The 17190-nt window shown below is 40.2% G+C and overlaps 1 protein-coding gene across 5 annotated transcripts in view; it reads right to left on the reverse strand.

The window, feature by feature from the left end:
* The window catches only part of ptprz1b (protein tyrosine phosphatase receptor type Z1b), a 111935-nt gene that overhangs the window by 4788 nt on the left and 89957 nt on the right, over positions 1 to 17190 (reverse strand). For 3 of the 5 annotated variants that reach the window (XM_023952148.2, XM_023952146.2, XM_023952144.2), the window contains 14 exons: positions 14580 to 14724; positions 14402 to 14493; positions 10146 to 10231; positions 8244 to 8264; positions 6529 to 6625; positions 6367 to 6449; positions 6161 to 6295; positions 3640 to 3771; positions 3399 to 3556; positions 3189 to 3324; positions 2548 to 2694; positions 2376 to 2469; positions 930 to 1003; positions 415 to 537 (listed from right to left, as the gene is read on the reverse strand). In XM_023952148.2, coding sequence (XP_023807916.1) covers positions 415 to 537; positions 930 to 1003; positions 2376 to 2469; positions 2548 to 2694; positions 3189 to 3324; positions 3399 to 3556; positions 3640 to 3771; positions 6161 to 6295; positions 6367 to 6449; positions 6529 to 6625; positions 8244 to 8264; positions 10146 to 10231; positions 14402 to 14493; positions 14580 to 14724 — 1523 coding nt within the window. The remainder of the gene's footprint in view (positions 1 to 414; positions 538 to 929; positions 1004 to 2375; positions 2470 to 2547; positions 2695 to 3188; positions 3325 to 3398; positions 3557 to 3639; positions 3772 to 6160; positions 6296 to 6366; positions 6450 to 6528; positions 6626 to 8243; positions 8265 to 10145; positions 10232 to 14401; positions 14494 to 14579; positions 14725 to 17190) is intronic. The other 2 variants (XM_023952147.2, XM_023952145.2) reach the window with 1 other exon arrangement.

Raw genomic sequence — 17190 nt, forward strand, 5'->3', positions numbered from 1 at the left:
AATTAGTTAAAGTTCATAGTGTCTGTATATGTTAACTGACTTCTTGGGTTCTACTATTATCAGACACGGTTGTGGTTTTACACATACCTTACATGTTTCAACAGATGTCTTCCATCTTTGTAGACAGCAGTCATCTGTCGAAACATGTATGGCATGTGTAAAAACACAACCCTGTCTGAAAAATGGAAGAACCCATGAAGTCATCTTGAAAAAATGGTAGCAGAGAAAGACAAATAGAATAACAGAGTATCAGCTGTTTATTTCTCTATAGAACTCGATGGGATTTTAGCCTCTTGGAGCCAGCAGCTACTTCCTGTTTTTCCATATACAGCTGATATCACTGACCAGGAAGTTAAAAACATAAAGGAAGTGATGTGAACGCGGGACATAAAGCAGAGGACGCTATATTCGTACCTGGTTGTCCGGCAGACGGACAACAGTGCGAGTTTGCTGCTCCCAGATCATCCTCCAGAAGTCTGCCACAGTGCTGGCCAGAGGAGTCTGACTCACGATGAACTCCTTACTGCAGTGATGGCCCTGTGTCAACGTGACATGCACCAATGGAAAGACACCTGAGCTCAGGACAAACAGTTGGTCCTATTCTCTGTGGGAGTTGGGTTTTAGCAGTTGGTATTGGTGGTTGCTATTTAGCATCAAGCAGGATCTCTAACAAAGACATGATCACACTCTAAAAAAGAAATAAATAAAATCACCAAAAACGCCCACTTTGAGGCCATTGTTTGTGTGTTTTTCCTCTAAGGTGCTCAGCAGTATCTGTAGCAAAGAAATGTGTCTTCTATGGTCACAAAAACAACCGTTTTTCTGTCCTTGCTACGTTGTGTTCACAATGATCCCTGCTGTGGAATCTGCACCTACATAAACCACAACCGAATACACAGCTGCTGTAAAGGAAGCAAAGACAGTCTCACCACAACATAGGAAGCATTGATGTAGCCTGTAGAGTTTGATTCCGACGATGACAGAGACACTCTTGATCTCTCCACTGCCAAAACACAGACGGATGAGTCAAGCTCAGTGAGATTCATACTAGCTTTGACCAACAGCTACTTTTACTCAACCAGAACGTTTATTCTTCATGGGAAACTGATGATGTAGAAGACTATAGAAAAACCTTCATTGGCTATTACAGCAGTTACACACTTCCTGCAAAAACAGGACACACCCATGTTGATATTTTTGTTTGATCAGACCAGGAAGCAGTCGTCGTCGTCTTTGTCCAGATGAGAATCGGCAGAGGCCAAGGGGCTTTTGTGTGCTTAATCCAGAGAAGTGGCGTCCTCCTTGGTCGGCGTACGTGGGACACGGCGATGTGTCCGTTTTGAAAAGTTGCTGCCCACAGACTGCACATTCACAAGGAGGACACTGGTGATGGTTTCTGGATTTCTTCCTAATCTCTCACTAGTCGTCCTTGCTAAACAGGAGTCCCTTTTAGTTTCTGATCACATCTAAGTTGTTCTACGAAGTTGAAGTTGGTCTTGTCTTTTTACTTTGCACTGTTTCCACTGGAACCTAAAAATATTTCAAAAATGGCCTCACAACCCTTTTCCTGACTTTCCTTAAACACATCTTCCGTCTTAACCAGGACTGTCCAGACGTCGAGTTGATTCAACGCCTGTTCCTAACGAATGAAGGTCGCGATGATCCAGAACATCATTATCATCACCTTTTGAAATGTACAGAACTTTGGGTATGAATGATTCGGGACATGTTAGTGATTGTTTAAATGTGAAAAGAGGCTAAAAAACATTGATGAAGTACTGATTGATGAATCACTGGGGTGGCTAGGGTGCAGCAGTAGGGCGGTCCACCTCTAAACGGAAGATCGCAGGTTTGGCTCTCGCCTTGCCCATGTGTCACAGTGTCTTTGGGCAAGACACTGAATCCCACGATGAATCTGGTGGTTATCGGTTGGCGCCAGCGTTCAGCAGCGGAGCGGCCATCAGTGTGTGAATGTGTGTGTGCGCGAGTGAATGGGACTGTAAGTGCTTTGGATGGTAGAATAGTGCTTTATAAGTATATGCTATTCACCACTTACCATCATTTGATGATTAAAAGCAACTTAAAATGAAAACTCTTCAAGGGTATAAATAATTTTAGGCCAACAGGTTAAGCATCAAATGACCAGATGCTGCCAGTTTCCATTTACTGAATCAACGGTAGCAAATATCTATAGAATGTTTGCTTTAGTCGACTCGATTTTAGCTGCATTGTGCATTATAGCATACATGACATCAGCTGTAGGGAGAAGGTGAAGTTACATAAACAAAGATAAATCTTTTTTTTTTTATTTGAGTCCTAAGTAGAAAAAGTCCAGTTGTTTGGGGTTGTCCGGTCAACAAGCTCCTCATTCATACCTGGCATCAGCGCTCTGGCTCTGTTCCTTTCTGCATTACCATCTTTAAGGGCAGTGCTGTAATCTGTGTGCTTCGCCTGACGCTGACTGATCAACTGAAACACAAAAAGGTTCAGATGCATTCAGGAGCTGCAGAGGTTCGGTCTTACATACATACAAGGAGGGTTCTTTACTTTGAACTGTTTGTCCATCCGCGTCCTGCCTGTGCCGCCAGGTATCAGCAGGTTAGACACGTAAGTGTGAAGGTGCTCAGATTTGACCAAAGTATTCCGGCTCAAGATGGCCTCCACCAAAGCGTCATGGATGAACACATACTGCTCCTGGAAATGGAGACAGTGTGAAGATCAGGTTGTGCAAATGGAGGTTTCAAAACCACAGAACGCCCCTTTTACCCCCTCAAAACAGGAAATTTAACTTAAAAAAAAAACACAATTTACATCCATCAATGTATCCATCCACCCATTTATTGAATTATCCATACATACATCTTTTCAATCATTTGTCCATGTATCTGTCCATACCTTCATCTATACACCTGTCCATCCATCCATCTGGCCGTTTATCATCCATCCACCCATCTATCCATCCATCCATCCATCCATACATTTATTTATACACCAGTCTCTCCATCAGAAGCGTTCCTCTACTTCTGTACAGACCAGTGTTTAGCTGTGAGTAATAAAATAGCATGTATGCTAAACACCTGCTATAAGGTTGCCTATACAGTTGCTAGCCTTTATGCCAACGCTCAGACTCAAGGATTGGGTTTTGTGAGGTAAAAATGATTGACCCAACCATGACTGTTCCTGCTTACCTCTGTCTGAACCAGAAAGTTTCTCTGCGTCCGGACATGTTTCAAGAACCCAAGGACATTAACTGTCCCCTGATCCTGGATCTGCTGCAGCATGCTGTCAATCACTATGTAGGTTCCTGTTCTTCCAACTCCAGCACTGGAACAGATCCACATTGATTTTCATGGCACTGATGCTTCTTTCAGGTTTACTGACTTGGACAGACTCTATACCTGCAGTGGACTAAGACTGGTCCCATCTCCTGTGTGCGAGCCTGAGAGGAGACTCTGATGAAGGACAGGACAGGCAGAGTGTACTCTGGGACACCCATGTCTGGCCACTGGGTGTAATGGTAATGGAGAACAGTATGTTCAGCTCTTCGCTGAGGCAGCTGGAAGACCAGAAAGTTTGTTTACGAAGGTGCTACTGTGCTGCATCTGTCTGCAAAAAAGACTAGCCAGGTGTGTAAATTACCTTATTTGTCGTATCCCTGACCGTGAATGTGCGCACGGTGTAATATGCCAGAGTTCTTGAGGATCTCAGCGTTACCTGGTAAGGACCATATTCCTCTTGATTCTCTTCTGGCCAGTACTGATCACATTTGGTCTGCAACAGAGATAACCATAATGCTGAAAACAATAACTTCCATGACCTTCTGTATTTTTGTAAGCTTGCTGTTGCATATCTCAGTCTACACCACATTGGTCATCTGAATGAGGACATGCACATTACTTTTAATTGGTTTAGTATTCAGAAGAGGTCAAGACTTCAATATAAGGTTCTATGGTAGAAAAACTCAATTTCCCCACTGTGCTTAACATGTATTATGAGGTCCCTCATTCGTTTTTTTGGATTTCCCAGGAAACAGGCAGTCTATTACTTCACTTTGGTCTTAACACCTGAGAACCACCTCAAGGGACATCAAGAAAATGGAATGTACCATTATCGTACGTGTGGTAAGTGTATCGTGAAGGATTTGTACGGTTAATGTAAGTTGCACACACTTGTCAAACTTTATTTAGAAAATAGCGCTTGTCATGCATTTGTGCAGCTCGAAGCACTTTAACATTAAAAACAGAAAACACAATATTACAGTAAAAACCCAACCCACCCATATATACATACAACATACCCGTGATGCTGTTGTGTTGTGTTTTCGCGGAACGGTAGTTAATAGTAAAGTGTGAGTACTGGCTCCTTACTGACTGTGCATAAATCATACGTAAATGCCCATAGGATGCATGTAGGATGGCCACACAAACTACGCTCTGGTTGTCTAATTTCCTCATGTCTAACTGTCAGGCTGCACACATGTCTTGTATATGTGTTTAACTGTCGCCCGCAACATGCCTGTAGAAATAAAATATACATGAAGACTTTTACTCTACGGGTTCACAGAGCGGTCTACTACCTGATATGAAGTGATACCTGCTCGCCATACCACAGAAGAGTCTAACACATGGGATGTTTGGCGCTAATGGAATGCTGCAGGTGTAAAATATATTTTGAATGAATACCTGATACTGAGATAAGAAATATGATGTGATCGATATGATCAATCCTCCAAACTTTCTCATTGTTTCAAGTGTGAGCAATCATTTCAACTGTTAAGCGCAGGGACATCGTCAAATAAGCAACCAGAAGGAATATTTCAAACACCTGAACCCAACAGCAGCAACAAAATAGAATTGTGTCGCTGGCGGGTGGAGCGGGGGTTAATAAGCAGTTACCAAATGTCCAAATTTGGAGAGTTGTGGGTTATTTTTAAATGTAAAATATGGATATTACATAACGCATAACTGACCACCTGCGTACCCTTATCAGTCAATTATTTATTTATAGCCGTAAGGCAGTTGTGATTAAAAGCTGTGTCACACAGCCACTATGTACATTTTGCACATCTTGCACGGATGAAAATTGGTCAACGTGCATATATGTGGAAAAGGTGAGAAGAGTTGTGGTCCTTAGGTGACATTTTCACAGATGGATCACGAATGATGCACGTTAAAACCACTGAAGAAGTACGAGTAAAGCACGCAAAGAACACGTAAACCTACATAGCACATTATCCGTGGGTGATTGTTGCGCTGTTTATTTGCAATTTGTTAGTGATTCCTGTGTCAATTACATCAATTGAAGTTGATATCTGCTCCTTAGATCCAATATCAAAATTACGCATATATGGTATATGAGTGAAAAATCAGTTAGACATATGTAAAACAGTAGAGGAAAGCCAAAAATTTGCATTTGCATCTCGCAAAATCACACACAGTTGTTTAAGATTTATGTAATAATTGCATATAAACTACTTAAAATACATGTAAATTGCGTAATTCTCAACTTAACAAAAATTTTGAACATCTAAAAATCCGATTTATATAAAGACCTCTCAGCCGAAAGCCTCGACGGACATCTGCGCACATCAACTAACAACGCACGCAAAAAAGCAAAAGAATTACGTTTATAGCGCACGTATCACAAAAGACCGCACTTTCATACGCTGAAATTGTGCAACATATACGTCATGGCTGTGTGACACGGCCTTAAGGCTAAAAGCCATCACTGTCTGAGACTTTTTAGAGCACAGCACATTTCTTTCTTAGTTTGTATTTGAATGGCCTTAAATCAGATCTGTGATGGACTGGTGATCTGTTCAGGGTGTACTCCACCTTTAAAAAGGCTTTCGGTCTCAGCTGGACTATAGAGTTGACCAAAGATCCTAATTTGGTTTGAAATTGTCTTCTTTTGTTTAATTGTTTTAATTAACAGCAAAAAACAAACTTTAATAAACGCTGCCACTACAGCGAAAACGTAGCTGTTAGCTGCAGACCAAGTGTTACGGTACATATTGTTTTTAATTTTATTAACTAACTTTTACACTCGGGCATCAGACGTCAGAGAAACCTAACAAACATCGAGGTTGTTCTTTTGTTTTTGCAACAGGTTTGGGCTCTCCTTTGAACTCAGTGAAGAGGGTGTTTGTGTCAGCCCTTACACGTCCCTTCTCCTTCAGATTGGTGATCATGACCACAACTCCGATGTTCTGCTGCAAGATCATCCGCCAGAAGTCCTCCCTGCCCGCCCTGAGGGGCCCCTGCGCCGCCACGTATGCCCTGGTCCGCTCGTAACCCTGCAACAGACACGGAGCCGCTCACCTCCAGCTCGCACGTTGAAGGGAGAAGAACAAGCAGGTGCGCTTACGTCTACGAAATTAGCATTAATGTAGTCTCCACATTTGCTATCTTTGTCGAGACTGTTGAAGAGCTTTACTCTGCTGTGGTCGTCTGGAAGGGAAAAGGATCCAGAAATCAGCTTCTGCTGCTGTTTACAGGGGAACCTTTAAAGGTAAAAACGCAAACTCACAGGCCAGGATGTTGATGTAACGGTTCTTGCTTTTGTTTTCGGGGTGATTCGAACTGTCAGCTGTGATACCCAAGTCCACCGTACACATCTGTACCTCCTGAAACACAACACACGGCAAGCTTTACACAACAATAACCCATTTGTATTTTTCTACACTCAAGTAAAGTCAAATAACAAATACTGCGAAGCCTCATGGTCCAAACACCACTGCAGGCAAGAATAGTTTCAGTCATTTCACAAAAATAGTTATTCATAGATGAAAAGCCACAGCAGATCTAAAGCTAGAGAACAATCAAAAATGCAGAAGCAGGAAACAAACTACAGAGGAGTATTTGTATATGAGCAACTTTCTTAGGACAGGGGTCTGCAACTTGAGGCTCTGGAGTCACATGCTGCTCATTTATCTCTTCATTGTGGCCTCTTGGTTTTGAAAAAAAAAAAAATGCAACGGATTTAAATAAATAATAAATTTGGTGCAGTGACGTGTAGTCAGGGGAGGCAGGTGAGTGTGCCTCACCTGCAAAATATAGCTTAGAAAATACAGAAATGAAATAAAATGAACATACTTTTTTAAAATGAAAAATGAAAAACAAATATTACTTTTTAGACATGTCTATTCTATTATACATTTTTTTCTGAATTTAGCGTTCCTTTGGCAAAAAAGCAGCAAATCCACAAATTTCCTGTTGAAAAACACGAAAAAAGGCGGCAGGTGAGTCACCGGCAGCCTGTGCCTCACCTGCACCCCACTGCAGCCGAAGCTGACGAATGCGCTTTACTGTTTCAGCCTTTTTTTCGTCACGAAAGACGCTTTACTTATTTATTTTACTTCATTTTTTCTATTCCTCGCCAACTGTCTGATTACATTGGTGCCAGTTTGTCACCCACTTAGTCTCTTATCCGTCCCATTAGACGGCTAATGCTAACGCTCGGCTGACCTAAACATACATTCCTGACTAAACTAAAAGCTTTAAAGACTCACAGGCAGAACATTTCCAAAATCTTTTAAGGAAACCTTTTTTTTGAACTATTTGTGAAATCTTCTGGAATAAAGTGTAATGCTACAGCACCAGCTCCACCTAGTGGCCAAACTGAAACGTCATCCAGGAGAGGCAGAACAGAATAATCTGCACGTTTTTGTTGGAGCTTCTCCGTTTGAGAAACCATGTAACACTGTCCGGTGTTACCAATCTCATTGGTTTATTATTGCACTAATACATTTTACAGTATGTGATATATAGTTATTTAGATTATTATTAAAGATATATAGATAATTATTGTATTTCTATTTATAAATGTCCAAATTTGTCAACCCTGTCAATTCAAAATTTACTCAAATTGAATCAAGTGGATTAAAACGTAAAACACAAATTCACGTGATCCAGGCTCTAGTGAATCGAATCGATTCTGGAAATTATTGGTGATATCCAGCCCTAGTATAGTTGCAAATCTACCGCAGAAGGTTCTTGTTTGACAAAGGATGCATTTTATTTTGAAAATTACTTCTATGTGCTGTTGTCAAAAGTTATTTAATAGAAATATAACACTTTCAGAATTCAATTATTGTACATTTTTAAAAGCTACATTTTCTAAATGAATGGCCACAAAAATATAAATCTATGGTATTTTTCTAAGCAGTGGAGTTGCAGACCCCTGACTCAGGAGGAGTCAAACATGTCTAATCTGCAGCAAAGGAGGGACGCTCGGTGTCTTACCTCATACGACTCTTTGACAATCTAATGTGAAGATGCAGAAAGCACGACGATGGTGGTGGAGATGGTAGGAGGAGAGTGGGACAAGATGACAGACAGACAGGGAGTCAGTGCAGGTTCAGGAATCTGGGGTTCAGGTAAATACAGAGAGGCGGTGCGAGTGGGAAATATGCAGATTTTCTCATCTGAGCTGAAGGCTGGAAGCTATTTTGGCGGTGATGTAATATTCAGCACTGTGGGTGCAATCTCTGGCCGATATCTTCATTCAGGAAATATCTAAAGGTCTGATTTAAATAACCACTAAATTGCTTGAAACAGATTTTTTTGTTTGTAACATCTGTTGTGAAAAAGCCTGGTAATAATAATAATGAGGACACAATGCAAAAAAAAAGATATAAGTTACATCTTTTAAAGCAGGAACGGGTTCATAAAAATGTTAAGAATCTGGGGAAATCTCTGTAGGCTGGGGGCAAATCTAGACAATCAAATCTGGTATTGGGGCCTTCAGGCAAAAGTTGATAAAGGACAGAAGTGATTCTGTAAAGGAATGAAAAACAATACTTGGACCAAAGCTGGTCCACACAAGATGGATAATGGACTACAGTCGTCCTTCATTATTAACAAGAATTACGTTTGAAAACAAATCCACGATTGACAAAATCCACACCGTTTTATTTTTTACAATAATTAAAGATGTTTTAAGGCTCTAAAACCCCTGACAACACACTTTCTACACTTTCCCCAGACAGGCATGAACATTTTCTATGGAGAAAAAATAGTCACACCTAATTTGTGTGTGTGTGATTCTTGATTTGTAACTTGTGTCTTCATGTTAGTGTGTAACTTTGGATTTGTGTGTGCATAATTCTCTATTATAAATAGTACACACCAAATACCTGATACACACACACACTCACGTTTCCAGATTCCTGCATAGGTGATGCGTTCAAATGCTGCTACAATCTTCGGTCATCAGAGTTTTCCTATTAGCCTCCTTGAACTGAGATTGTCAATAATATCTAGTAAAAACTTCATATCTTTTTTACTTTCTAAAACAGATACACCTCAACAGTTAAGATTTGAAAAAAAAATTAAAAATCCATTTTGAGAAGACTAAACACGTTTTTCCATAACTACTTTTCCATGACTAGTCTCTCCCTCGTGGCAGTGCCGCACAGCCTCATGACAACGCCTCTGCCCACACAAATCAGGTGTGCAGGATAGAGTAAAACAACAAACTGCATCCACTGCAAAAACATGGTTGAATAGTAGAAGAACAGAGCTGAACGGAACGACGGTCCAGACTTGAATTTCTGATATTTCTTCCTTTTCTATTAAAGCTAAATTTAATTCTTATTCCTAAAGTTTATATATTCACTTCATATTTTATTGTTCTTTTGAAAGTTAAAAAAAAAATTAAAAAAATCATAGAGATATAATGTACCAAAAATTGTTTTTTTATTTGTGTGCGATTACAAATTCATTTTTGGAAACTGATATGTGATGTCCAAGTATGTAAACTTTCTGATTCAAATGTTTGTTTGTTTTGTTTGCACTGCTCCTTCGCTATATTGACTCATACTCCGGTATAACTCATTGTGCGACTTATACTCTGGTGCTACTTAAACTCCCAAACATACGGTAAATATTGCTGAACACAGCCTTCCTGCAAACAGTGCATTTAAAACACGGCAGTGCATGGATATTATCCATCAACACTTCTGCAGATGTGATGTTAATACAGATATGGAAGCACATTAAGGAGCAATGACAAATGGGATACACTTCATCGGAAATTAGTTTGTTTCATGCCGTACAACATTTACAGAGAAAGCGGATAAATGATCCCAGAAATTCTCCTGAAGGAATTCTTGCCGTCACGTTTAACAGAAAAATGTCACGCACCTCAAACTCCTTGGAGAAGGTGTTGGTGCTGTGGAGCTCCATGACATGCTTCACAAACTGCTTCACCGTCAGTGGCTCGTGGCCGTCTGGAACCCAGGAGCAAACGGGTCCCTTCAGTTTATTAATGAAACCCTTAAAAAACTACAGCATGTGATGACTGAGGTATTGCATTCTTAACAGCAAAAATAAAAAAAGAAACAGAAAACAGATTATAGGATACAAATCAAAGTAGGTCTTAAAATGTAATTTGGGGCGGTGAGGACCTGGTTTGATGAGGGGAAGGGTGGTAAACAAATCTCTCCCTTAAAGTGGTTTACTTTTATACTGAGGAACAAACCAGCTAAAAAGTGTTAGTTAGAAGAGCTGCTCGTTTTGGATTAATTTCTTCTAAAATAAGATCTGATTAGAAAGCGAAGAAAGACTGAAATTGGATTCATTTCTTTTCATACTTATTATTTGCCATGTTTAAGATACTTCTTTTCTTTTTCTCTTCAGCTCTTTGATCCTCAAAATCACTGTTTTTTTTATACTTTTACCAAACGTACACTGAATTGTGCTCATTTGAAAATTAACCAAAACCTTGAATTGGTTGCCAGAGTTTCCTGAAGCAAACCTCTGGAAGACATAACTTAGTGCTCTCTTGTGGGGTCCAGCTGACCCCAACCCTTACATTGACATGTTATCTTCCCATGACAAAGGTGAACAGGATTTCATGTCTGCCATGGACACCAGTGAAGATAAAAAAAAAAATCACTGAAAAAAAAAGTTCTGTGGGCTGTCTTGAAGGCTCCAGATGACCCCACCCCCAACGTCAGCGTGCCTTGGATAGCTCAAGGGCTACTTTCACCTTTCTTACCTTTATGTGTTGTATGCCTATGCTACAACATGTCGCCTGCAACATGCCTGAAGAGAAAAATTGCTAAAGCATTTTTACTCTATCGCCTCACCAAGTGCTCTAAGATCTTTAGACTACGATTTACCTACAGTCTGCCCATATCCACCCATAAGGGTGCAAACTCTCACTGCTGCTGGTTGATGTAAAGCTCAGCTGGTGAAAAAAGACAAAGTAATCTCTGATCTGTGTATGTCTAAAATTAAACCTTGGTGTGGTTTACTACAGTGTGAAAACAAATGAACTGTAAATCTATCCTCTAATTGCGAGGTAACACAGAGAGAAAGTCACGTAACTGCTAGGCATTTTGGGTAAAAATAAGTTAGAAAAGAAATAGCTTGAATCAAGAAAAATGTTGCAAAACATGTTGTAGGCAGAGCAGTACATAAGACTATGGTCACATATGCCAAAACGCCAAAGCGTGGCACCATAGATGCAAGTTTTTCTGCTAAATCAGCAGGTGGCCACACGGTGGCATTTGTAATCAGGAGGCAGCAGTCGTATTTTTACAAGCTACACAGCAGCTTGGCCACATCTGGAGGTCATGGTGGAGGTCCAGTGACGGGCGGGTGGCAGGAAGGCAGCAGCGCGGTAATTGACTGGTTGGAGGGTCTCCAAGGTCTTCAGAATCGTCAGATGATCAACCAAATTCAGAATGCCACCCCCTGGCCCTGTGCTGCCGACCCACTGCCACCGTCTGATTCTTAGAAGTTGTACAGTAGCAGCACAAGCACTTGATGAGGGGCTGTTGACATGGGCCGGGGACCCGGTAATAACCAGATGACAATCTGGCCATCCCAGCCACTGTGGGTTCGAATGGGGAGACGGCATTGATGCTGCATTAAACTCATCATGGCGTTGGTTGCACCACAGCGACTCCGAGATCTGCGTATTGATAAATTGCGGTTGATGCAGGGAATAACTCTAAGAAGACAGAACATGGCCCTTTCTTTGTTTGGAGGATTGTTGTCTAAAAATGTGTAATGTATAATGTGTGCATAAAATCTGAGTTGCGAATGACCAGTGGTGCAGAATGGCCCGCTTTTTATATACCCAATACCCTACTAGCGGCATGATGATGGTTACACATTGTCCATTCAGAGCTGCCGGCCATCCAGCTGCCAGTATATTATAGTATATTTATTGTGATTTTCAAAGCTTTAAACAACATCACACAAAAGGAACATTCAAATCTGGCATTAAAAGTAATATTAAAATATGCATACACACAAAAAAAAAAAAAAAAAAGGGACACTTAAATCAGCAGTGAGATGTCTTTACACACGCACTTAAGTCATTGTTTAGCATTGAATGGGCTTGGAAAAAACTTATATAGGGATTCCACAAGAGTTTGAAGTTTTTTTCTTTTTTTTTAACAATATATGTCAACCTTTCCAAAGCTAGACATGTCATCAATTCTTTTGTCCACATTGTAATCGAGGGTGTGTCCATGCTCCTCCACAACATTGCAATAATTGTTCTTGCTTGTAAAAGCCCAAAGTCGATGAGCAATGATTGTTTCTGTGTTACGACAAAGTGTTGAGGGTATATACCTAACACACATAATCTAGAACACAACGGAACATTATTTCCAATTATATGACCAATATATCCAGTTACACTCTTCCAAAAGCATTGGATCACTGGGCATTCCCATAAGCAGTGGATTAAAGTTCCTTTATCCACTTTGCACTTAACACATATGTCTGGAATGTCTGGGAATATGTGGTTGAGTCTACTAGGTGTAAGGTATGTGCGCATCAACCATTTATATTGCAGCAGCTTAAATTTGGTGTTGACTGATTGTGTCTGAGCTTTCAAACAAGCCATTTCCCATTCATCTTCAGAGATGTCTTCTGATATGTCGATTTTCCACGCTTCTAGCTTTTGTAAAGAAGATTCTTTTGAATGTGTTAAAAGCAGATTGTAAAACAAAGAAATCTGTCCTTTTCCCTCTATGGAAGATTTTATTAATTCTTCAATTTTTGAGAGTGGAGGTAAGGACAGTTGTTTCTGTGCAGAATAAATGAAGTGTTTTATCTGTAAAAACTTAAAGAAATGTTTTCTTGAGACATTATATTTCTCACACAGCTGACTAAATGACATTAGGTTGTTGGATGTGTAGAGGTCTGAAATTTTTTTAATACCCTTGGTGAACCATATCTTAAATCCACCATCTGCTCTGCCAGGTAGAAAGTTATTATTACCCCAGATAGGTGAGAATTGTGACAACACCGGTGTGTCTCCAACATATTTATGTGAAAAGTTCCATATCTTAATTGAATTTTTAAGAAAAGGGTTCTTTGTTTGCCTAATTAGCTTTGTAGGGCTAGCTGAATATAAATATAAATTGAGAGGAAGCTCAGATGTTGTATTTTGTTCAATAGTAACCCAAGATGGATGTGGGAGCCCAGAAAAGTAGTACATGTTTAACCTTAATTGGGCTGACCAATAATATAGTTTTAAATTCGGGAGTTGGAGTCCTCCTTTTTTGTATGGTAAACACAGTAGCTTTGTTTTTAGTCTGGCTTTTTTGTAATTCCAAATGAATTGATTAAACAAACTATTAATGCATTGAAAAAAGGTGTCTGGTAAAGGAAGTGGTAAAGCCTGAAAAAGATATAAAAATTTAGGTAAAACAAGCATTTTGATTATATTTATACGGCCAATCATGGATGGGCATTTGACTCCATCTGTTTAACATCTCACGCACTTTGTCCACCAAGGGATCATAGTTTAAAGAAATCAAATGTGTCAAATCATGGCAAATTTTAATCCCCAAATATGTAAAGCCTTCATTTGCCATTGCAAATGGTGAATCCAGAGTTGGGTTCGTTCTTTCATTTTTATCTAGAAGCATTAATGCGGATTTAGCATTGTTTATTTTATATCCTGATATAATTCCGAATGATTCAATTAGATTAATTAATTGGGGAATGGAGTCTTTCAGGTGTCCCCCAATTCTTAATGACTTCATCCCTGTCTGACTGCTGCATTCCAATTGTTTTTCAAAACTTTCAGCTTATCTCAAAGATTCTGCCGATGCCCCCCGTAGCCTAAGTGATGAAGAAGAATAATGACATAGTCTGTTTTTATTTCAGGCCAAAGTAATTGTTGTAAATGTGTGATGTTTCCAGATGGACTATTAGTATTAACGTAGTATCAGAAGACTACCTGAATTGAAAGGAATTGATGCTACACCTGCACTTTTTCACCAAATTTGCACCATTTTTTTAAAGCAACAAAGGAGCTAATTTTGGCAGAAGTGGAGGCTGCTGATCAAAGTACTATATGCTATATCTTCATCTCTTTCAAAAGCACTGATACAGCTGAGCTGGGGGGGAACTTGATGGGTGGGACTCACCTGTTGCCATCAGCAGTGGAGTGGACGGAGCAGATATGACTTTAGGTGATGTGGTGTCGTCTGGATAGAAATGAGCCGCCTGGAAACAGTTTCTGTGCCACAAAGAGACCCAAGTCCACATGGGTGTGTTGGGGGGCAGTTGGAAACAAAGTAACTGAGGATTTAAGAGGATTTTTACCTCCAGTAGATGAGTATGCCCACCAGAACCAGCAGGCAAAGGATGGTGAGAGTGGAGACGACAGCCAGAGGAACCACAGTCCTCTTCTCCGTCTCTACGCCTTCAACCAGCCCAACCCGAGATTCATGGCTGCTGTTGCTGCCCTCTGCAGGAAGAAATGGGAAGGTCACATTTTTACCAGAAATGGGGGGGGAAAACTATGGAAAAATATTTTTACTGCAAAAACAGCAACAAAGATCATAAATGTTTGAAACTTTTATCAAGAAAAGAAACCAAATCTGAACAACAGGCCAAAGGTTTTATGTGAAAACTGTAAAATCAGTTAATGGCCTCTCTGCTCTCAAAGCACCTGTTAAAAAACTCATAACTCAATTGCAGCATTTGGAAATTGGCGCCAATTTAAAAAAAATGGACAAAGAAATCGATAAACTACTGAAATTCAATGATATGTTGAGTTCTGCTTGGGTTCAGGAACAAGATAGTCTTTTAACACCAATCCTTTCTTTGTTGCTAGCTGCCAAAGCAGGAAGACATTGGTGTCTACGAGTATTTGCTGAGACTCCGAAACCACCAGCTCAGTGGGCTTGTGTTAGAGTGTCCGGCCTGAGACTGGAAGATTGTGGGTTCAAACTTATGACGAGTCATCCTAAACACAAGACTCTAAAATTGGGACCCAGTGCCTTCCTGCTTGACACTCAGCATTAAGGGGTTGGATTGCACGGTTACACCACCAAATGGTTCCCAAGTTCTTGGCTGTGTCTACAGCTCACCATTCCTCCGGGAATGGGGAAAATACGGAGAATACATTTCACACACCTAGGTGCGTGAAATGCGACTTCAACTGTTGTTTCGTGAACTTGGTATGGACACAAAAACTTTGAACCAGCATTTCTAATGCTACGTTCACAACGCACATTCAAGCAATCACGCTTCTCATGAAAACTCCATGGAAACGAGCATAAATGCATGTTTTGGGCTTCCATGTTCTAAACTCTTGAATTCATGCGTCACTGTGCACATTTCTAAGTCTGTTGTTGGGGTCTACATACAAAACCCACGGCAATTGAACTTGTGTTGAAAGTTAAACCAGTTGAACTTAGACCAACTAGGGACTCGGATTTGGTAGTGTCGTATGGGTAGCATCCTTTTCAACTGCCAACTGGTTTAAAATTGATCATAAAGAGAAATTAATAATTGCGGCCTCTTCAAACTGTACGTACATGCGCTACTACTGGGAAGCAACAGTCCAGTGTGAACACCGTATGCTTTCAGCATGGGTCAGGACTCAATCCTGACCAAATTAAGTGTACTACGACTTGACCAAATGAATTTTCCAGTTTGAATACATCCTTAGTCAACAACAAGCTAAAATGACCTCTTTTGAGAGAAAGTCCTATGTTTTTTGCAAACCTTAAACAGTTGATTACTAGAAACATTTGCAACAACAGCGATAATGTAAGTATTTATAAGTGCTTCAAAGATCCACTCGTATCATCTTTTGATCTGCAGTATTTTCAAATTGTTCCCAGTAGTCTTTTAATTATGATTATGATGATTTTAGCCAAAAAATCTGCGTCGTTTTCTAGGATATAATTTCTGCAGAGCGGCAGTAGATCATTATAAATTTACCTTTCAGTTGTCAGTGGGACTGATGGCGTGGAGCATTGACTGTATATGAGAACTGGACTGAGTGTGTGTGATGTCACTCACGGAAAATGGCTTACTACTGACTTCAGCGAAATGAAGCTAATTCAGTCGCCAGTTTCCCCGATTTGGACGTCGCCATGTTGGAGCCAGACGACAGTGATTGGTCCGAATGGTCTGAGTCAATGTTTCTGTGGCAACCACTCACACCAATCAGGAGTGAGCTTGTTGGAACTCCACACCCGTTCAACTGAAAGCGCTTTCAGAAGAATCCGTCAATCAAAGATTGAGGTGGGGGCCAGTAGGCCAAACACATGCTTTAACTGAGGCATCTGATTGGTCGGTTTAATACTTAAATAACTTGAGATGAAGAAAAAGATATCATGACATTTTTTTTGGATTAGAGTTAATGAGTGTAACTACAGGAATGATGGGATATCAGCGGAGGCTTACATCTGCCAACAGTGCCACCCACAACTCCGTATCAAGTTTCAGATGAACTTCTCTCGCTCTTCAGAAACTATGTCCTATAAAATGACCCAGGCTTTTTGATTTTGCCTAACAACACCATAATGATAATTAAAAGACCACTGGAAACAGTTTTACAATAGATCAAAAGGTGAACGGAGTAGGACTTCAATTCCTGCTGAACAGTCTAAAGTTTTAGTTGTTTCTCTAGCTGAAAAAATGTTTTGAAGGATTTGAACACTTTCCTATTCATTCCCATGGGGTTGAAAATCCTATATTTTGCACAGTATTTTAAGAATCTCAAAGCAAAACCGTAAAGACAGTGCAAGCAGAATTCTTCCTCTACTTCTGGAAAGGTGACAGAAAGTGGAAAGAAAATCTCACTAAAGTGAATGGTGAATGGTAAGTGATGTTTACCTTTATAGTGCTTTTCTACCTTGATTTAAGGGCCAAATCGTTTTTTAAAGCCACAGTCCCATTTACTCACTTTGTGCTTTAA

Source organism: Oryzias latipes, chromosome 23 (assembly GCF_053564925.1).
Source record: "Oryzias latipes strain Hd-rR chromosome 23, Olatipes_Hd-rR_3.1".
Classification (NCBI taxonomy): domain Eukaryota; kingdom Metazoa; phylum Chordata; class Actinopteri; order Beloniformes; family Adrianichthyidae; genus Oryzias; species Oryzias latipes.